This window comes from Syngnathus floridae, chromosome 15 (assembly GCF_059516105.1).
Source record: "Syngnathus floridae isolate MCC-2025c chromosome 15, RoL_Sflo_1.0, whole genome shotgun sequence".
NCBI classification, from domain to species: Eukaryota; Metazoa; Chordata; class Actinopteri; order Syngnathiformes; family Syngnathidae; genus Syngnathus; species Syngnathus floridae.
The window spans coordinates 12,446,252-12,466,939 of NC_142427.1; the positions used below are offsets into that span (position 1 = coordinate 12,446,252).

Below are 20,688 nucleotides of genomic sequence, written 5' to 3' on the forward strand. Positions count from 1 at the left end.
ATCATGACATCATCATAGATATGTATTGATATCATCAAGTCAAGCGTCCAGATGGATGCATTATTTTCAAGGCAATCGTCCAGATATTGAAAGAACGTTCAGCTTCCTTGGCGACGACGCGCTTCAATTGGTCAGCTGCTGGATGGTTGCTATGGCAACAGCATTCTCCCTCATTCTCTTCCCGTTACCTTGACCGTCCGCTTTGAAAAGTTCAAAGGTCACGACTAACATGAGTCGCTGCGGTCTGACGTGCCTCGGGATGTAGTCAGCGCCTCCGCTAAAGCTTAGGGCCGCGGCTTTCGGCGATCAGTCGCTTCACGCCGACCATCCATTGGCTGACTTCGGTCACGTAATCCACCATTAGCGAGCGATGGATCTCGTCAGCCTGGTCCCAGTGTCCCGCCTGCAGTTCTGGAGACGCAAGCGTGCGGCGCAGTCACAAACAAAGAGGAACCGCAACGGTCAGACGGACGGACGGACGGACGCAAAACCTTGAGACAAGGCGCTCATGCGTCTCCTCACGGGAAGACTCAGTCGACCCGATGTCCAGCTGTCCTTGAAGAGGCGGAGTCTCTTTTCCATGTCGTTACACACCTGGGGCTGCGCAGACAATGCTCGCGTTCAAACTCACGGGATCGTTGACGACATCATCACGCAACTCACCGCCACGTCCAGCCTGCACCTGGCCAGCACCCGCTCCAGAACCTCGACCACGTCCTCCAAGTTGGGCTCGGCCTCAGATTGGCCAGGGTCCTCGATGCCCCCGATGCGTCCTGCGGCGCCCTCAGGAGGCGTGGCCTTCCAGGCGGGCGCGCAACCTGCAGACATTTTGCACCGTGTGACGACAACCTCAGCGATGCGTCTACAACATAATGGTGGCGTCTGACCTGCAGGAGGAGGGGCCAAGCCACAAGGCGGCGGACCCGAGGGGCTCAAAGGAAGAGTCGTAGGAAGGGCCGCGGCATCTATCGATCAATCGTGGAGAAGATGATGGCACGCTACTGTGTACAACATGAGCGTGACTAACTTGAGGCAACTAACCCGAAGCCAATATACAACACTATACATGTTGATAACATTCACGTGTGCATCATTTCAGAGGCACCACACACTTGAAGTCACACGACAATGGTGACTGTCAGGAGACATGTCGACCACAACACAGTGGGGTGGGTGCCCCTCCACACACAAGTGCAGCCTGACAAACGCTCTACATGTACAAGAACCGCTGTGAGACCTGGCAGCGTGGGCCTCTTGTTCAGAAGGTTCTTCTGTGGGGTGCGGGCCGTCTGGAGACCGTAGGAGAACTGAGGGGGGTCGTTCCATCCTCGCTCCTGGTTACCTGGACAATCACACGACCATGATCACTCCTTCAATGCGTTACCTTGTCAGGGCGGCATGCAAAGGTGTTACATATGTTGTATCATTAATCTGTCACTAGTAACTATCAAAGGGAATCAAACTTGGCAACATGTCGAGTGTGACGTGTCGGGCTAGGAACCAGCTAGCAGCTATCTAGCCACTCGCTCGCCGGCAATTTTAAGTGACCTATTTGCCAACGTCACACTAAATCGTCCTACCTGGCTTGACATACATTTCATCCATTATGTGTCAAAGTTGAGGAGACTCCTTTCTGTAACTACGCCATTAAAATAACCGAAGCGCCACCTACAAAACAGGTACACACACAACGCAGTTTTATTTCCGGGTTTGTCAAGCTGACGTAGTGCTATTCCTCTTCTTTCCGGCGGTTGGGAACCAAATGGCGCATTACCGCCACCTACTGTTCAGAGTATGGGTCAGCCAGTGGTAATCGGTGTTAGCGTTCCATGAAGTCATTCTTCGACGATGAGATTTGATGAGGTCGTGGCGCGACGTCATCGGAAGGTGGGGCGAGAGCCCGGCGCCTTTGACGTCACCGGAAGAAGGCGCCAGTCATTGTTGACGTATTCATGAGGGAGGAGAGTGGGAGGGAGGGAGGGAGTGGTAGTGTCTCCTCCCTCCCTCCCTCCATCAGTGAGACAAGAAGACCATCACACAAGGACACCAGACTGATGCTGTTGCCGTGGAAACAAGGACACGCAGAGAAATTGAAAAACCTTGATTCGGGCCTAGGAGTTTGTGTACGCATGTGAAGGTTTATGTGTGAAGTGTGTGTGTGTGTGTGTGTTGGGGGGCGCTTATGAGTGTGTGTGCGGCGTGTGTGCACTCTGGAGGGCAAGCGGCTGATTGGAACCATGATGGGCAAAGACTACATGTTGGCCATCGTCATTGTTAACTGTGACGGTAAGAGCTTTTCAGAAAATCAACTTTGTCACACGCAAACCTGACTGCAATGTGCACACACCATTTTCTGTATTTTCAAAGTAAGACTGAAGTTAAAGAAGAATTAAGAAGCAGAGGTTGTCTACCGCACTTCCTGTCTGTGCCGCTTTATTAATTATTCAAGCCTCTTCCTGTTCAGCGGTGTGATTGACTTGCAATCGATTGACACGCAGCAGCACATTTTAACGCTAAATGCAAGTCAGCCCAAAAGAAAAAAAAACAAACAAACCCACACGCACACACATACGCAGCTGTACTTGGACGGTAAGGTGGACCAATGGTGGCCGGATGTTGTGACGCTCACTGGCGTCATCTAGTGGCGGAGCGGCCGAAGCCGAGTTTGATGTCACATTTGCTATGGCTTCATTAGACAACATCTGGACGGACCAGAACCTTCTGCTTGACCCAGATCTTCCCTCTGGCTGGAGGACCATCAACGACTCCACGGGAACCTACTACTGGCACGTGCCCACTGGTGCTACCCAGTGGCAGCACCCTCGCTTGGAAGGGAAGCCAGCACTGCTTGATGCACAGGTAGCAAGTCTTTTTTTGTCATGATACAACTAGTTGTTTGATTTGGATTCCCTTTTCTGTCTGTGGGCCAATTGGATTGTTTTTTTTTTTTTTTATGCTTCCCGTTAGTGGCAAAGGTGGACTCTTGTTTGTCTTCTAATTCTTTCTGATGTTTGCTCCTAGAAGGACGGACAAGGACCACCAGGCTTCAGTGCAGTCCCACCTGACACCAGGTAACACACACACAGACATACACACACACACACAGTATGCACACAATGTGTATTTGTTGAAGTTGTAGGTCTCAAAGGTCTGACACCTCCGGTTGCTATGGCAACGACGCACAGGTATGACACGACACACACAATGCATGACATTTAATCTCTGCTTAGTCTCATTTATTCCTTTCTCTCCACTTCACGTCTTCATATCTGCCCATCATGTGGCCATCTGGCTTCTCCTACATTGTCATCTGTCCATCTTCAAATCCCATCCGTCTGTGTTGACGTCGGTCGGTCGGTCCGCCCGCCCGCCCGCCCATCCGGTCTGTCTACGAACCGCGTGCGGCAGTGCTTTTCGGTGCGCTCGCTGGGCTGGCTGCAGGTGGAGGAGGACGACTTGTCGCCGGGCCGCAGCAGCCTGGCGGTGGGCAACGTCATCCAGCAACTGTCCGACGGCAGCGAGCAGACGGATGGGGTCTTGGGGGAGGTGAGACACGGCTCCGCCTGTCTGCCACTTTGTTTTGACGGACATCTGTCTGTCTGCCTGCCTGTCCGTCCGCAGGGCCGTGAGATGAAGCTGCTTCTGAAGTGGGACGCGCTAACTCTGGTGGACCCATTAGACCGCACCCCCTTGTACCGCCAGCCAATCGTCGACATCCGCGTTTGGGGAGTGGGCAGCAACAAGGGCAGGTGAGCCAGCCGGCGGCACCTTCACGGGCTCTCTGGCCCGTCCTCCTCTTCTCACCGCAAGACACGGCACCTGCTTGGCTTTTGGTGCTAGGCTAAAACCAAGCTCACTTTGCTAGGCTAACATGTCACTGATCCCCGTCTGTCTCTTTGAATGCCGCCACGCCCGCACCGGCAGGGACAGGTAACAAGCACGCACGCACGCGCACGCACGCCACACACCCACGCGGCTCGTGGCGTCGTGAAGGTGGCGCAGGTGAACAATGACGGCCGCCGGCCGCCGCGTGTGTGCTCGCCTTCAGGGACTTTGCCTTTGTGGCGGCCGACAAGGATAGCTGCGTCCTCAAGTGTCACGTGTTCCGCTGTGACGCGCCCGCCAAGGCCGTCGCCGCCGCGCTGCATCGCGTGTGCTCGCAGGTCAGTCGCGCATGAGCCACCACGCGCCGAGTCGGTCGTGTCACACACACACACCAGACAATGATGCATGTCATGTGATCCGATGGTGATGTCACGTACCGTCACGCAACAATGTCATTGAGCACGCGTGACGATGCTATCGCACGTGCGCGAGGGTCACGCGCGCGCACTCGATGACATCACGCACGCCGCACTCGATGACATCACGCACGCCGCACTCGATGACATCTCGCACGGCACCTGCGCGGTCTTCCGAAACAACTTTTCAAAATCCGTCCGTTGTGGCATTTAAGTTAAGCAATGCGTAAATGAATCGGAGCGCGAGAACGCGATGACCATGACGTCCCGTCGTTGCCGTCCGTCCTCAGACGATGACCCGGCAGACGTCCCGCTCTCTCTCCATGTACAGCGTCTCGCCCGAGGACCCGCCCCGACAAGGTGAGGAGCCGCGTCGCCCGCTTCGCTCCGATCGGCCCGCTGACTCCTCCTCCTCCTGTCTTTCAGTGGAGTTCCTGGAGGCGGGGCTTCAGCGCGTCCACAAGTTTGACGTCCACTACGTTGGCAACCTGCCCGTGTCCCGCGGCATGGGTACCCGTCATGAATGTCACATGATATCCGGGGCCGCACCACAGCCCTTGGCTCCGAAGCATGCCCGTTTGTTTTTATTCCGCAGGCATGGAGGTGTTAAACTTGGCCATCGAGAGCATCATGAACTCCACCCGCCGCCACGAGTGGGAGGCCAGCGTCATCCACGTGACCGACAACGTCCTGTCTGTCTTCAAGGTACGCTTGCTTTACTGACTTGCACGTGAGCTGCATTGGTTTATTTTGCGACTCTGACCTGCAGCAGCAGCAGGAAGAGGAGGAGCCAGTCTGGGCTTGCCAGGTGCGTTTCCTCAGCTTCCTGGGCGTCGGTCACGACAGTCGCACCTTCGCCATCATCGTGGACGGCGGCCGGCAGCGTTTCGAATGTCACGTCTTCTGGTGCGAGCCCGACGCCGGCCCCTTGTCCGAGGCAGTCCAGGCGGCGTGCGTGGTGAGTTCGCTTAGCGTAGCTTAGCATTCCATCAGAGTTGAACTCTCCAAGTATTTGCGCTTAATCACTTCCCACCACTGATGTAGGACACGTGGTCCTTTCAGGTTCAGTATCAGAAATGTTTGGTGGCTCAGACGCCGCCGCCCAGGAGGCGGCTTTGGCATGCCACCGGACCCAAGGTCAAACGCGCCAACTCGGTGGATGGCGCCACTTTCCAAGGCGGCGGCAGCAGTGGCGGGGTGTCGCCGATGAAGGGAAATGGCGGCTATAGCGGCAGCGGTGTTCGCAGGGGCATGATGGCCTTCTTGGACACCTTCCGCAGCAAGCATGCCGCCGCCTCCTAACAACGGAGGACGGTCGGTCCCTCAGGAGAGCTCAGCTCGGACTTCCTGCTGACCGCCAACACGATCACAGATGTCTCCCGAAAAAATAAATTCGTGTTGATCTGATTGGATGCAGCCATTTTTTTTGGGGGGGTGGCGGGGGGCAGTCACAAAAGCTTACAGTAATCCTCCTAACCCCAGTAAGACATCTTCATCTACATATTTCTTGCTTGGAGGGAGGAGGGAAGGAAGAAGGGGAGGAGGGCGCAAAGGAAGCCGTGACCTCCCCCAAGGCCACGTGAGCCGTCAGAGAGAGCATTGACGTTGGACGTGCGGCTGAGTGGAAAGGTAACTTGCCCTTCTTCTTCTTCTTCTTCTTCTTCTTCTTCTTGCACTAACTTGCTCGATCCAAATATGTTGACATGAACATTTTTGGATCAAATATTTGATGAAAGGTTTTATGTGTGAATGGATCAAATAAGTGCTTAAAAGTTGTGTTGCGCAACAGTCAACTTCACAAACTTTTCCTTCAATTATTTGGATATATTACAGCATTCTAAAGTTTGTATTTTTATATGGCTATGCGTCTTTTGCGAGCGTCGTCCGTCCAACAATCAACAGTGCAAGGACAGACTGTTGTCATCGTGGCAACGCATTTCAATTGGATTAGCGCTGCTATGTGCGTCTAACAGCGCAGCATTGTTCGCTCAGTCATCCCATAAAAAGTGCGCGTGTTGCTCTGACGTCGTCATCACTGATATCAACTTTGTCCTTCCAGATGAACGCTGACCACCCGCCCCCGTATGCCCCGCCTCCACTGGCGCAAGGTGTGTGCCAATTGGTCCAAGGTTTTTCTGGTTAGGTTGCTAGCTAGCAAGTGAAATAGATAGATAGGTAAATATCTATCCAATGACCGTAATAATAACAGAGTGGAACCTTGGTTTTGCTTATTTTGGGGTATTTCGGGTTTCAAAGCACTTTCCACAAATGAATTTCCTTTTGAGGGCAGCCTGTTTCATGACAAATGGCACCGCTGACGCATTGGCAGGCACCCGAACCAAAGCGTCGCTGGGATGTTTCTTTGTGAATGGCCGTTATGGAATTGGACGCTGACGACAAAAATGTCAACTCAGTGGCTCACATTTTCACTCCCTGTAAATTGTGTGCGTGTGTGTGTATCTGTCCGTGCGAGTAGGCTTTGGAAGCTTGGCGGGCGCCGCGCCCTACCAGGTAAGGACACGCTTGCTCAGCGGCGTTAGTGTGGCGACGTCTTATGACATCAGTGTCCGTCGCAGGCGGCGCCCTCTTCCTACTACCAGGGCCCGCAGGAGTACCTGACCCCGCCCGGCTACCCCAACCCCTTCTACGTCGGCCCCCAAGGCTGGGATGCTCCCAAGGCCTACGGGGGGCCGCCCAAACACACGGGTAGGTTGTTTCGGGGATAATGGAATCTACTCGGAAGTCATTGGCTGACGAAAATACACGTGCGTGCGTATATATACAATATATCCCAGCGTCTGTGTATCCGCATTCCAGTGTATGTGGTGGACCAGAACGAGGGTGCGGCCCACGTGGGTCGCGGCGGCGGAGCTTTGAGGTCGCTGTTGTCGACCTGCTCCACCCTTCTGTGTTGTTGTTGTCTGTGTGACTTACTGACGCGTCACTTGTAACCTGGCCAATACATCTGGCTTGTTGCTATGGCCACCGTGCCAACCGTGTCATACCATCACTTTTCTGGCGGAGGCTGACCCGGCAAACTAATAAACATACTTTGGCGTCCTCACTTGTTCCATTGTTTGTGATGAAGCTGTGACGTCATGACTCCTTCGCGCATGAGAGCACAGGTGTCAAACGGCGGCCCTTAAACGGTGACTTCCTGCCTGTTCTTTATTTTTTGGGTGCACGTTTCCCTCCTCCGACACAATTGATTCAAACGATCAGGGTGGCTAGCGGGCTGCTGGAGCGCGCGCTCGAACGGGGGAACCGCAGTTTGACACCTGTGCTGCTCGAAAGCGCCGACTTGATTGCTGCAGTACTGGGAAAAGGACCACAAGGGGCGCCAGAGCGCTACCACTTATTGGTTTTCAATGAAATACATAATCAAAACGAATTACATATCCCTGATGAAGCTGTGACCCAAGTGGCAGATGGATAATCAAATAAACCAATAAAAGCGCAATCACCAATGATAAGCGAGTAAGTAGTACTTTGTTGACAATGAAATTTGCGTGTTTACACGCTTGTTCTCTCTCCGGCTCTCGTGGGAATCAATAAATCTCATGTGTATATGTGCACACACGCACAGGCTTGTACAGTTATTGGTTGGGTACAGCTGCCGCTCTCATGTCACCTCCATTCCCCACTGGGACAGACACACACACACACACGCACGTACACACACACTGATTGATGTTGACAACATGTTTTCGCGCAGCAAAGATCAGCCACTGCAGGTCAGGGGTCAGCTAATGCACAGCTGCACTGCTACAGGCGGTGACACAGATGATGATGAGGAGGATGAAAACGACGAGGAAGGGGATGATGAAGACCACGAAGACGAGAAACCTTCTCAAACAAGACGTGAGAGCGTCATAACAAGAGTGGCCCCGGGGAGGGGAAAAGGAATCGGGGATAATGAGGAGCAGGAGGAGGATGAAGTTGATGATGATGTTCAACATAAGGAACCTCCGTAAACAGGAAGTGCGAGCATCATAACACGAGTGGCCCCAGGGAGGGAAAGTGGAAGAGGGAAGCCAGAACGATGATGAAGAGGCGGGAGATGAAGACCGTGGCGATAATGATGAGGGTAATGATGAAGAGGAGGATGAAGACCATGTCCACCAGCGTAAACGTGCTTTTGTACATTTAATCAACCGGTCATCTTGGGCCAACTCTGTTCAACGGACCTTTGGGTTGACATGAGCTCATCGGACGTGACCCATTTCCCGCCTTTCAGCCAACGAATGTTTCTCCTCTTTGTGAATATGACAAAGTGCGAATGGTTGCCTCTGATGATGGTTCTCTTCAGAGCGGGTTCACTTTCGCGTTGGGTGCGCTCCCCTCCTTCCGACGGGCCACTCCGCTCGACATCGGTCCGAGACGAAGCGTGAAAAGAAAAGAAAAGTAGCGCCAAAACGCTTCCCCGGGGTACGCCGGCCCTACAAGTACTGGAATCAGCCAGCCGCCCGAGCGGAGTCAAGTCAGAGAGGACGATTGTTGTCTGACCACAATGAAGGGAGAGGAGCTGGCATTATGACGAGATGATGATGATGCCGAGTACCATTGGATGACGTGCACGTGTTCAGCAGACTTTTGTCAGCCGCTTCCTGTCGCCCGCGGCCGCACACACGCTCAGCTAAAGAGCTAATAAGCAAAGGTTGACGGACACGTTCCGTTTTGGGGAGGCGGTGCGAACGAGACGAGCGCAAAGGCTGCTCGAGTAGCTAGGTGGGGAAAAGACGTCGCCCACGCAGGAACTGAACAATTTGTTTGTGCTGAACGCGCACGCTGAAGTCAGCATAAACATCACGCCTCGGCACAGAGCTGCTCCAGTTGAACAACAAAGCGCACGTTGCCTGACCTGACGATGTCATCTTGATATTTGAAAGGTGCTGAGGAGGCAAATGATGAAAGGAAAACACCGAGATGCCATATGGAGACAAATGGACCTCATTTGCATGGGACGTACTCTGCCAACCGGGGTGGATGAACGTGAAGATTTTGCAACGCAAAGACGTGACCACGGCCATGGCGGAGCCCATCTCGGCAGTTCTGTTGACTTGCCGGGAATGTTCCAGAACGTCTCGCCCGGGGGCCCTGCGCTGGCGTCCCCCAGCTGTGTTGCCCCCCTTCCCCCCGTTGCCCTGCGAGGCCCCCAGCTGGCGCAAGAACACGCCTCATGCCGTCCTTTCCGTCTTCATCTTCCTCCTCCCGCTCGCATCCTCATTTTCTTCCTCGTACTCTTGATCTTCGCCTTCCTCGGGGCTCACGAGAACATTAAACGACCCACCAAGGCGTCGTTAACGAGCGCTTGACGGCGGCGTTGAATTGTGGGCAATGGCTGATGCTAACACACACGTTGTGGACAGGTCATGTGACACGCCACACACCAACGTCCCTCAACGGCCACAAATGCTCGGGCTAATGGACACGGCGAATGTGTCAGAGTGTGTGTGTGTGTGTTTACGTAATCCACAGTCTGTTTAAGTGTGTGTCCAGAAGTCTCAAAATAAACTTTGTATGTCTATTTTAAGCCACTCTTGACGGACACATTTGATGATGTATGTCATCATCAGGTGTGAAACGCTCATGAAAGATGTACGCGACCCACAAATAATTGATGTTATTGTGGGACGATTCATGCATGTGAAGTATTTTAATGGCCGCTTGCTCCATTCGTCAAGGTGTTTGTGTTGTCATGGTAACGAGAGAGCTCACTGATGATGAGGTCATGTGACTCTTTCCTGTTAATCATTTCGCCCAACTTGGTGATGATGATTGGGGGGGTCAGGAAGTGTAACGTAGAAATAAAAAAGCTCACTTAGGCAGCAACTATTTTGCACTGGCCCGCCACCAGCGGGAGACGGACTCGCTGAGCGAGCCGAACGCCGTTAATGGTCTCCCGCATGAATAAAACAGCGAGGCGGCCGGCTTCCAGCCGCGTGCCGTCGCCATTTCCTGTCGAGTCAACATAATTGGTCGCAAACTTCGGGTCAACTTCCTCGTCCCGGCCGCACGCGTTATGCCCATGAATAAGTAACGATGTATTGTGCCGCCTGCTTGACAGGCGCGCACGCTCGTTCACGCCGCGCTGAGCCGTGCGGCGTGTGGAAGCGCAGACAGGAAGTGGACCGGTTAATTAGATGGCGCCATCCTGAGATGTACTTTCCGCTTGTGCGGACCGCTAGCTCCGCCCCCCTCGCGGTAGACAAGACTGAGTCTCAGGCGCCGAGCGGCTGCGTCCACGACGCGTCAACCCTTTACGATGCAGACGGAGCTCAAACTCAAACAAATAAAGCAGACTTTGACTTAAGTCCTAACGACAAATCGTGTGAATTATGGAGACAGGCCACACAGTGAGACGACATACATATCATGTGGAAAAGACGAAGACATTGGCTGATTTGATTGGAAGAACTGTTGAATGCTAACAATCAAGAGCGGAGAAGATGAATCAAGTTTCTGCTCATAAGATTCATGGCAACAATTGAGATGAGGTAAAAAGTTGGATACCAGTGTGTGTGAGCTAATTTGGAGGAGGACCCAAGGGGTGGAGCTAAGTTGTGGGGAAAGCCCACCCTGCATTCTCTCTCTCTCTCTCTCACACATGTTCTCACACACACACACACACAAAGTGAGTGTGTGTGTGTGTGTGTGTGTGTGTGTGGGACAGCTGCAGCGCTCGCTCCGGAGGCTGTGCACAAGCCAGGAGAAAGCCGAGGTGAGACGATACGAGAACCATGAGGACTCCACTTGCTTTGGCGCTCGGCTTGGCGCTCGCTACCGCCGCCGCTTTTCCTGCCAGCGTCAGCATAGGTGAGCTCACCTCACCTCACACACACACACGTCGCAGTTTACGCCATCGCACGGACGCACCCGTCACATAAAAGACTGCGTAGCTCATCAACTTCCTACACGGCTCACACTTAATCGTGTCCCTCGCATCTACAAGATTTCGAGCACGCATATGTGTTTGCGTGCAACGTTCTAAAGTGTGTTGAAGTTTGCGCACATGAAGTCATCACACATTTATTTGAAGTGAAGTTTCATTTTTGGTGCATACGTCTGTTTAAGTGCGTACAAATGTGTGCACAAATATGAGGACTTGTGCATTTTAGTGGTGTGCATGAGAGCGTTGTTGTCGAGCATTGAGCGAATGGCGCACGTTCTCAATGAACGATGTCCTTGACGCCAGAGAGTGATTGACAGCTGTTAAGAGACGTTCAATCAGACGACAAGATGCTAGCCAGGCCCCGCCCCGCCCCGCCCCCAGTTTGTTCATGTTTTGCGGTGTTTTACGGCGCCCCCCCCCCCGCAGGAGGACTTTTCCCGGCCGGGTCGCACGAGCAGGAGGTGTTTCGTTTTGCCATGGCTCAGCGCGGCGCCGACGTTCCCAAGCTGCTGGCTCAGATCGACGCCGTCGACATCGGCAGCAGCTTTGCCATGACCTACGCTTGTGAGCGCCACCCCCGACCGCCGTCAGTCCTCGTCATGGCCAGCCTCATCTCAAGGATTGTCGTAATCATCATCATCACCAGCTTCATGTCCATGATTGCTCTCATCTTCATCACTTTCATCGCCCTGGTCATCCTCCCGGTATGGGGGAGGGGCTGGCTCCCAAACCGTGGCGTCCATCAAAGGTTGTGGCGGTGCATTCAAAAGGCCCGGCCGCCCGGCCGCCCGCCCGCCCGAGGGTGTGCTGTTGTCCTCTCAGCCAACAATGCGCTGACCTCTTTTGGCTGAGATTTGGACAAAAGACGGCGGCACAACATCCCGCACGCTCTCCCGACATTTGCCGTTCTCCACTTCCTTCTACTTCTTCCTTGACTTCTGGCGGCACTCGCCCATTTGGTCCGACTTGCCGTCCGGTCTCCGCTTCCCGTTGTCTTTTTCCACTTCCTGCCCTTTGCTGACAGCGAGCACAGTCGCCCAGGTGTCGTCTTTGTGTTTGCATGAGCGCGCGCACGCGCACGGCGGGCTCAAGCTTACTGCCGGCTAGCCACGCCCGTAAAATGGTCGCCTTGCCGCCGACGCAAACTGTGTGCGTGGCGTCAGTCTGTTCGCAGTTGGCCAAAGGCGTGCACGCGCTGATGGGCGTGTACGACCAGAGGACGGTCAACACGGTGTCCTCCTTCTGCGCCTCGCTCCACGTCAGCTTCGTCACGCCGTCATCGCCCACGTTGGCCGACAGCCCCTTCGTGCTGCGGCTGCGGCCGAGTCTGCGAGAGGCGCTCATGTCGCTGCTGGACCACTTCGGCTGGCGACGCTTCGTCTACATGTACGGTGCCCACGAAGGTGAGAGCTACTACGTACGTCACGTGACGGGCGGGCGCTTGCGGCCAGACGCTCATCTGATGGTGCGTTCAGGCGTGTTGGTCCTGAAGAAGGTGCTGGAGCGGGCGGCCGAGCGAGGCTGGCAGGTGACGTCGGTCAACTTGGACTCGCTAAACGAGTCGGGCTTCATCCAGCTGCTGGCCGACCTGGACTTCAAGAAGGAGTACCAAGTGGTTCTGGACTGCGAGTCGGAGCGCCTCGACGCCATCCTGGGCCTGGTGGGTCCCATCCTCCTCGCCTCGTCTCGCCTCGCCACTTCCTCTTCCCGTCCCGTCCCGCCCCGTCCGCTTCCTCGTCCTGACGGAGCGTTTGTTTTCGTTGCGACAGATTTCGGCACAGAGAAGAAACCTGAAGAACTATCAGTACATCCTCCTCAACCCGGTTTGTCTAGATTCCACAATTCTTGATTCGGTTCATCTGGATTCCAAAACATTCCGTGTTGTTAGATTCAATTTTGTAGTTTTCAGAGTTTGCGTTTGGGGATCAGACAAAGTACACTGTCCATTTGTATCTTGTGTGCGCGCCAGGGCTTTGTGGAGCTGAACCTGACCGAGTTCCACGCGCTGTCCCCCAACGTAACCGGTTTCCAGCTGGTCAACTGGTCCCACGGGTCGGCGCTGAAGGTCCAGCGGGACTGGATTAACTTTGACCCCAAGGAGGGCAAAACCACGCGGCGCGCTCTGCGGGTACGAAGCCGCTTCCCGTGGCGCTCGGCGCGCACCTGACGGCGACCCCTTTGCTCTGATTGGTCAGTACGCAGGCGCGCTAACCTACGACGGCGTCGGCGTGGTGGCGGCGGCCTTTCAGAGCCTCCGGCGCCAGCGCATTGACGTCGCTCGCCGGGGGAATGCCGGAGAGTGTTTGGGGAACCCCCCCGCGCCCTGGGGGCAAGGCATCGACATACAGAGGGCGCTGCAGCAGGTCACTCACGCGTGACGCTCGCATGCATGTACACGAGCGCTAACACAGCAGACACCATCACAAATGTGAACACGCCCGAGGAGACAAAAGTGTGCATGTGTGTGTGTGTGTGCGTGCGTAGGTGCGTCTGGACGGTTTGACAGGTCGCATTCAATTTGACGAGAGAGGACGTCGGACCAACTTTACACTCACAGTCATGGAACTGAGCCGAACTGGACCCAGGAAGGTGTGTGTGGGTGTGCGTAAAGTTGCATCTGCACGCTCACTGTGATATTCAGGTAGGTATGTGGAGCGAGCAGAGAGGCTACATAAACACGGCCCGGTACAAGCCTACCCCGGAGGAGTTCTACGGGCTGCAGAACCGCACCTACGTGGTCACCACCATCCTGGTGAGGCCAAGCAGTGCAGCCTCAGCGTCTACGGCACTTTTTGGAATCCCAGCTTTAGGCGGCTTCATCCTCAGGTCAGGTGACAAAGGGGGCGGGGTCTTATGCTTCCAGGAAGCGCCTTACATGATGCTAAAGAAGAACCACGAGCAGCTGGTGGGAAACGACAAGTACGAAGGTTACTGCGCCGAGCTGGCGGCCGAGATCGCCAAGCACGTGGGCTTCGCCTACCGGCTGGAGCTCGTGGGCGACGGCAAGTACGGCGCCCGAGACTCCGTCAGCAAAATGTGGAACGGCATGGTGGGGGAGCTGGTCTACGGGGTGAGGGCGCCACTCAAATCGGAGCTGTTTGTCGTATGGGAAGTGTCATTCCTGCGTTGACTTGCAGAAGGCGGACGTGGCGGTGGCGCCGCTGACCATCACGCTGGTGCGCGAGCAGGTGATCGACTTCACCAAACCTTTCATGTCGCTCGGCATCTCCATCATGATCAAGAAGCCCACCAAGTCCAAGCCCGGCGTCTTCTCCTTCTTGGACCCGCTGGCCTACGAGATCTGGATGTGCATCGTCTTCGCTTACATCGGCGTCAGCGTGGTGCTCTTCCTGGTGAGGCCCCGCCCACGTACGCCAAAAAGGCTTTGATGCCAGCGGTTGTCAACGTGGCAGGTGAGCCGCTTCAGTCCGTACGAGTGGAAGGAGGAGGAGGAGGAGGAGGAGGAGCAGGAGGAGGAAACTCCGCCCACCTCTTCCAGACACGCCCCAGGTACGACATCATGGGCATTATTGGCATCGCCATCGTGATTTTCACCATTCATCATAAACGGCCAACGCAATCTTGGTCATCATCTTCATCCTTGCCATCATCTTCGCATTCATCGCGGCTGTCGCCGTCATCGTCATTCCAGCCAGCCAGCGTGCGTGCGGTGGGCGCGTTTAGTTTTGCGTGTTCCCGCCAGGACCAAACAGGCGGCAGTCCCCGAAAGACCAAGAGAAAGAGAGTCCGGAACACACCAACCACTTTGGCATCTTCAACTCGCTCTGGTTCTCCTTGGGAGCCTTCATGCAGCAAGGATGCGACATCTCGCCCAGGTCTGTTCCCGCGCTACTCCGCCGCCGCCGCGAGGTCGGTCCGTCACGCCGTGACCCCGCCGCCGCAGGTCGTTGTCGGGTCGCATCGTGGGCGGCGTGTGGTGGTTCTTCACGCTGATCATCATCTCCTCGTACACGGCCAACCTGGCCGCCTTCCTGACGGTCGAGCGCATGGTGTCGCCCATCGAGAGCGCCGAAGACCTCGCCAAGCAGAGCGAGATCGCCTACGGCACTCTGGACGGCGGATCCACCAAGGAATTCTTCAGGGTCAGCGGATTCTCATATTGTTGTCATTTGTTTTCATCCATTTTTTGTTTTCAGCAAAGAGCGGTCACATTTGAAGCACTTCCATCTTCTGTTTGTCGGTCGGGCGGTCGGTCGCTCCTCACCCATAGAGGTCCAAGATCGGCGTGTTTGAGAAGATGTGGTCGTACATGCGCGGCGCCGACCCGTCCGTCTTCGTCAAGAACACGGACGAGGGCGTGAGCCGCGTGCGCAAGTCCAAGGGCAAGTACGCCTACTTGCTGGAGTCGTCCATGAACGAGTACATCGAGCAGCGCGCGCCTTGCGACACCATCAAAGTGGGCGGCAACCTCGATTCTAAAGGCTACGGCGTGGCCACGCCCAAAGGATCACCCCTCAGGTACTTCCTTAGCATGGCTAGTCTGTCCGGGTAACCTGGTTAGCATCTTTTCACTCCCTGGCATCGTTCGTAGCTGGGCAAACATTTACGCATTTGCTAAGCCACTTTGGCCTGGTTAGCGCTTTTGCTTCATGACGCTTGTTAGCCTCATTAGCAACGTTGGCCTTGCTTGTGAACTTCAGAAGCCTAGTTAGCAGGCCTTTTTGGTGTTCCGCTAAGCTATTCCGATGACGTGCAATTCCAACGGGTTACTCTGGCAAACACGTTATTCCGTTTTGTCCACATCTCCGCTTATCACGTGCCTCTTTTTCCGAACGACACGCTACTACTTTGCGATAGTAGGAGCTGTTGCGGTATGTGCCATTGCATTGACATGTACTACGTTGCGGAACGACTGCGCATGTTTTTATGTCTATCACACGTTTGTGTGCATGCAAGATGTCTTTGTCTTATCTGTGCCTCTCTCTTCTGTCTGTGCGTCCGTTTGTCCGTGAGCCCCGCCCGAGCCCAAAGTTTGTCCCTCTGCTCATCTGCGTGTCGGCCAACCGCGGCTGCCGACGGCTGACGCCTTTTAACGCTTTGGTCAGTGATGCAACTTAGCTTAGCGACATGCTAGGAGCGCACGTTTCCGTGGCATGACGTCAAGCCTATGTTGCCTAGCAACCATCACTCACAGCCTCCCAAAATAAGACTTGACAAGTCGCTTTTTGTGTTTGAGCTCTTCTTCGGCCTCCTTCTTCTTGTTCAGCCAGCATGTAATTGTTCACCTCGCTCATTTATGCTTTTGTCCACATGACGCACGACTCAGCACTTTTACTACAATAACGGGGAGGACAATTTTGGATCTAGTTGCTTAGCAACATCTCTCTGTGGGCGTGCGCACACGCACGCGCACGCACAACCATTTAGTGTGTTGTGTGGGTGTATTTTGGTGTGCTATGATTGACTCTGTGATTTTTGTGTATATCTGTTAGGTGCGCATGCTTTGAGGATTTGTTTTGTGTGTGTATGTATTTTCTTTTAATTTGTGCGTGTGAATGAATATAGACGGTAGGGGTGTGTGTGTGTGTGTGTGTTTGCGACATTCGAAAAGGCACGCATATACAAACCCGGCCTCTTGATAGGACTCCCTGTGTGATGGCGTGTTCTTGTTTGTGTTCAAACGACATCACGTCTGTCGTATGTCTGATTTGCGCGCGTATATTCTCGATTCGAAAGCGGCAACATGAAAGAAGCAGCCGCACGTTTGACGATGTTGCGGATGTGCGGGCGCGACGTAGCGAGGTGGGCGTTTTGTGGCGTGTGTTAGCGCTAACATAAGATAACATGGCGGCGGCTGTTGATGTTATGTTATGTTACATGTTAGAATTCCGGTGAACCTGGCCGTGCTCAAGCTCAATGAGCAGGCCGTGTTAGACAAGTTGAAGAACAAGTGGTGGTACGACAAAGGTCAATGTGGACACAAGGACGCCGGCCGGAAGGTCAGTTAGAGGTCGCTTGGACATCCCCACCCCCACCCACCCACCCACCCCCGCTAGCTCCCACAACAAAAACACCCACCCCAAGTCCTTCCCTTCTTGCTTGTTTGTTTGATTTTCTTCCAGATATTTTTCTGGCTGTTTATTGAGGGTCATTTATTTCCATTTTTTACAGTTGCTCTAGTTGTCCTTTGACATGAACTTTTGTGTTCTTTTCATTATTATTATCATCGTTTTTTTTTTTCCCCCAAGAGGAGCATGAACAAATCGGCATGAGTCCGGCAACCCACGGAGCTCCCCCCCCCCCCCGACGCAATGCGATGTAACCTTTGACATCTCCTTGTGGCCCCGCCCACTCCTTTCCGTTTTGATGTCAAAGGTCACGTTTTTGCGACCCAAACAACAATGCTTCTGTCTCCAATCTGCCACCAACTCCCCGTTAACGTCCTCTTTGTTTGCCTTTAACGTGGTCTTGACTTTATTTAACCTGACGCAAACTTCCTGTCAGCTTCATATTTATTTTCACTTCCTGCCGATATGTTCCTTGAGGTTTTCTTTCCCGCCAAACGCTTGTGAACGTTCTCAAAGTTTTGTTTTGGTTCAACGCATATCTACGGCGCAAGGCAAACTGAAATTTCCCGGGGGGACACTTTGGAGAGAAAAGCATCATCCTCGAGTCATATATAACCCCCCCCCCCCCCCCACTCAGCTGCATGCAAAAACTGTCATGTAACATCACACACGCCGCTAACCCCTTTGCGACATTTGCGTTTTTTAAGAAACGCCAAAGAGACTTTTTGAGATTTAGTTTTTATGTTTTCAAGAAACATATCTTCATACCAATGTTTGGTATATTTGTTGAAGTTGAGCTTTTTTTTTTCTTTAAATTAAATTAGAATTGAAAGGAAGTTTTTTCGAAGGATTTGGCTATTTATTTGATTTTTTTTATAAAGCTTTGAAAATGTTTTCCTATAAAGTTTCTTAAGAAATGTCAAATTTTTAAAGAAACTGTTTTATTAATTTGGGGTTTCAATTTAGTATGATTTTTTAATGACATCATTGGAGATGTACTTTTTGTGGAAGAAACCCCCCCCAACTATTTTAAAGACAGTGTTTCCATTTTGTTCCATGACTGACACGTCAAACCGACGCACGCCTTCTTCCGTCGGACACCCCCCCTCCCCGTTACGACACTACACTTCCCATCAGCCGCTGCTGGTTGGAATGGAGTGGGAATTGCGGGGTCAAGTGTCATGATGGGAATTGTAGTTCTCGATAGTGCGCCTTTTGAAAGCGTGAACAAAAACCGAAGGCGGCGAACATGCGGGAGCGGTTGCCGTCTTTTGACCCCGCCCGTCCGCTCTGACAGGACAAGACGAGCGCGCTGAGCCTGAGCAACGTGGCGGGCATCTTCTACATCCTGATCGGTGGCCTGGGCGTGGCCATGATGGTAGCCCTGCTAGACTTCTGCTACAAATCGCGGCTCGAGTCGCGCAGGATGAAGGTGAGAAAGCCAGAAATTGGCATTTGTTTGCACCAATTTGCTTGATGGCTGCCAGGAGAGCCAGCCGTTGGGAACACCGGCAATAACGCAGGCCCATTACTAGCACGCACGCACACACAGGCGCGAGGCCACACACAATCCAAGAATAACTCTCATGCACACGTATGAAAGGCTCATGAAATCATTTTCCCTGACACCACTAAAATGCTGATGCACACGCTGGCATTCTCACGATGCTATTTGCTATGCGAGCAAATGGTGACGTCCCCCTCCCTCACAGGAGCTGATCGACGCCGCCATGCTGAGCAGCAGCTTGGGCGGGGCCCTGAGCCTGGCGGGGGGCGGAGCCCTGGGCCTAGCAGGGGGCGGGGCCCTGAGCCTGGCAGGAGAGAACGGCGGCGCGGTGGCGCAGGAGTTGGCCCGGGCCAGCGCGCCCGGCTTGGTGTGCGCGAGCAAAGCCGCCGGACTGGGGCTGCCCTCCAACCTCACGTGAGCGCCCTCTCGGACCGGCCAGCCTTTTAACGGTTGGCCAGCCGCCGAGATGAAGCGAGCGAGCGAGCGAGCGCACGCCAACGTATCAGCTGGCCTAAGGCCGGCAACACGAAAGAAACGTCTTCTACTACTTCTTTTCGAGCCTGCCCTGTTGTTTGGAAGCTCATTTGCATTTTGACTTCTCTCACGTCTTTTGCTTGCTTGTTGAACACAAATAAAAAGTTCAAGTACAAAATGGAGTCGGGGTGCAATGAACAACAAGTTGTAGCGCTGAGCACCAAATTGTGAAACGCAATACGACATTCAGACATTACGGCTTAACTATGGCAACAAGCATAACAATATTAAATGTGGGCCCACAATCACACACTACCGGTACTCCTACCTTGTCCAGCGCACGTCGGGCCGACCCGCTGCTTTTGGTGCACAACCGTGGCGTACTCACAGTTTCGGTGAGCGGTGCAGATGGCGTGCAGCACTCCAAAAGAGAGAGAAGAAGTCAAGTTAAGTCAAGTCAAGTTGATTGATATAGCAGTCTCACAGGGGTTCACATATACAAAACAACTTGACAAGTATAAGTAAGTAAGAAGAACATAACAGAAGTAAGAAAAGTGTAGCAAGAGAAAAAAAAGCATCCATGAAAATTGGCATGGCGCGAGGAATGAACTCGTACTCAGTCTAAGCCAGTAGCAGGAAAAAAGCAACAGTACTGAGTCCATGTGCTAACTTTGTCTCAACTCACATGACCAGCGGCAGCCGCAGCTAACTCACATCGGGCTACTGGGGAGGCTAATCGCAATTAACAACCATGCTCATTTGAAACCAAATGCACAGTTGTAATTTTCTCAACATACCAGCCAAATGTAATTACCTGTTTGAGTCCAGACGTCCAGTGAAGACAGGTAGCTCATGTCGATGTTATGGACACAAAGTTCAACAAGTGCGTGCTACAACTTCTTTCTCCTCGGCTTGGCCAGGTAAGCACGTGACCACACCCTCCAATGGCGGATGACCTCTGACGCCATTGGTTCGGGTTATTTTCTTGCATGGCATCCGAAGGTTTGGAGATATGTCTGTTTCTTGTATCTTTTCAAATTCTAGACAGACATCAAATACAACACGTGTATGCATTTATTGTCCTTAGCGACTTTATTCGCGACATCACTTACTTACGGGATAGTGTGCGGCTGCCATCTTTCGGTGGTTTTGAGAGCTCCCGCTATTGGTTAAATAAAGTCACATGACACGCAAGGCGACTTGAATGCTTTTTCCTATTGGCCAAATGGAGTCAACGTGAAAAAACCACTTTGGTGAAAAAAAAAATCTCGTGTTCTCAGTACGTATACAAAAACGCTGTATTTTTTTATGGTTTAAACATTTTGTGATAAAACAATCCACACACTAATGATATCCTTATATAATGTATTTTCCACCAGCACCGGCATAGACCTCGTGGCGCAACGGTAGCGCGTCTGACTCCAGATCAGAAGGTTGCGTGTTCAAATCACGTCGGGGTCATTCTCTTTTAATGACAGTCACGATTTGCTTTGATGTCATCTGCAAAACCCCCGACAAAAACAAGATAAACCTTCACCTTGAAGC

The 20,688-nt window shown here is 53.3% G+C and overlaps 4 protein-coding genes and 1 non-coding gene across 24 annotated transcripts; 4 read left to right on the forward strand and 1 right to left on the reverse strand.

Annotated features, from left to right (window-relative positions):
* Positions 1-4: 4 nt before the first annotated feature.
* Positions 5-20,168, reverse strand: sra1 (steroid receptor RNA activator 1). 4 transcript variants are annotated; one of them, XM_088398065.1, is made up of 7 exons: positions 19,958-20,168; positions 19,472-19,564; positions 1,238-1,342; positions 888-965; positions 664-818; positions 492-600; positions 5-411 (listed from the first exon to the last, which is right to left on the reverse strand). In XM_088398065.1, exons 1-7 carry the CDS (start codon positions 19,995-19,997, stop codon positions 278-280), a joined length of 714 nt encoding a protein of 237 aa, XP_088254191.1. In that variant the 5' UTR covers positions 19,998-20,168; the 3' UTR covers positions 5-277. The 4 variants fall into 4 exon arrangements, with proteins under 4 accessions (XP_088254191.1, XP_088254193.1, XP_088254192.1 ...); XM_088398067.1 differs by lacking the exons at positions 19,472-19,564; positions 19,958-20,168 and adding exons at positions 1,581-1,668; positions 1,785-1,964; XM_088398066.1 differs by lacking the exons at positions 19,472-19,564; positions 19,958-20,168 and adding an exon at positions 1,581-1,752.
* apbb3 (amyloid beta precursor protein binding family B member 3) lies at positions 1,668-5,648 on the forward strand. Of its 10 annotated transcripts, XM_088398058.1 has the most exons (13): positions 1,791-2,286; positions 2,696-2,859; positions 3,022-3,071; positions 3,134-3,185; positions 3,409-3,546; positions 3,622-3,749; positions 3,925-3,930; positions 4,049-4,163; positions 4,532-4,601; positions 4,668-4,751; positions 4,837-4,946; positions 5,011-5,199; positions 5,304-5,648. In XM_088398058.1, exons 1-13 carry the CDS (start codon positions 2,238-2,240, stop codon positions 5,541-5,543), a joined length of 1,395 nt encoding a protein of 464 aa, XP_088254184.1. In that variant the 5' UTR covers positions 1,791-2,237; the 3' UTR covers positions 5,544-5,648. The 10 variants fall into 10 exon arrangements, with proteins under 10 accessions (XP_088254176.1, XP_088254177.1, XP_088254179.1 ...); XM_088398057.1 differs by lacking the exon at positions 3,925-3,930 and having other exon boundaries at positions 1,787-2,286; positions 3,409-3,749; XM_088398055.1 differs by having other exon boundaries at positions 1,787-2,286; positions 4,532-4,946.
* Positions 5,704-7,301, forward strand: LOC148386796 (uncharacterized). The gene is made up of 5 exons (XM_088398070.1): positions 5,704-5,870; positions 6,301-6,349; positions 6,718-6,752; positions 6,818-6,947; positions 7,059-7,301. The coding sequence occupies exons 2-5, from the start codon at positions 6,301-6,303 to the stop codon at positions 7,190-7,192; spliced, it is 348 nt and encodes a 115-aa protein (XP_088254196.1). The 5' UTR covers positions 5,704-5,870; the 3' UTR covers positions 7,193-7,301.
* Positions 10,844-19,321, forward strand: LOC148386797 (glutamate receptor 1-like). Of its 8 annotated transcripts, XM_088398043.1 has the most exons (18): positions 10,849-11,057; positions 11,560-11,697; positions 12,297-12,536; positions 12,609-12,793; positions 12,903-12,956; positions 13,103-13,261; positions 13,329-13,496; positions 13,618-13,722; positions 13,775-13,885; positions 13,997-14,203; positions 14,271-14,486; positions 14,547-14,643; positions 14,837-14,969; positions 15,038-15,236; positions 15,365-15,612; positions 16,979-17,093; positions 18,460-18,594; positions 18,875-19,321. In XM_088398043.1, exons 1-18 carry the CDS (start codon positions 10,982-10,984, stop codon positions 19,085-19,087), a joined length of 2,799 nt encoding a protein of 932 aa, XP_088254169.1. In that variant the 5' UTR covers positions 10,849-10,981; the 3' UTR covers positions 19,088-19,321. The 8 variants fall into 8 exon arrangements, 6 of the variants coding, with proteins under 6 accessions (XP_088254171.1, XP_088254172.1, XP_088254168.1 ...); XM_088398042.1 differs by having other exon boundaries at positions 10,848-11,057; positions 12,297-12,793; XM_088398041.1 differs by having other exon boundaries at positions 10,848-11,057; positions 13,775-14,203.
* Positions 20,169-20,532: 364 nt separating the features above from the next.
* trnaw-cca (transfer RNA tryptophan (anticodon CCA)) lies at positions 20,533-20,604 on the forward strand. The gene has a single exon. It is a non-coding gene; the product is annotated as a tRNA-Trp (tRNA).
* Positions 20,605-20,688: the final 84 nt, after the last annotated feature.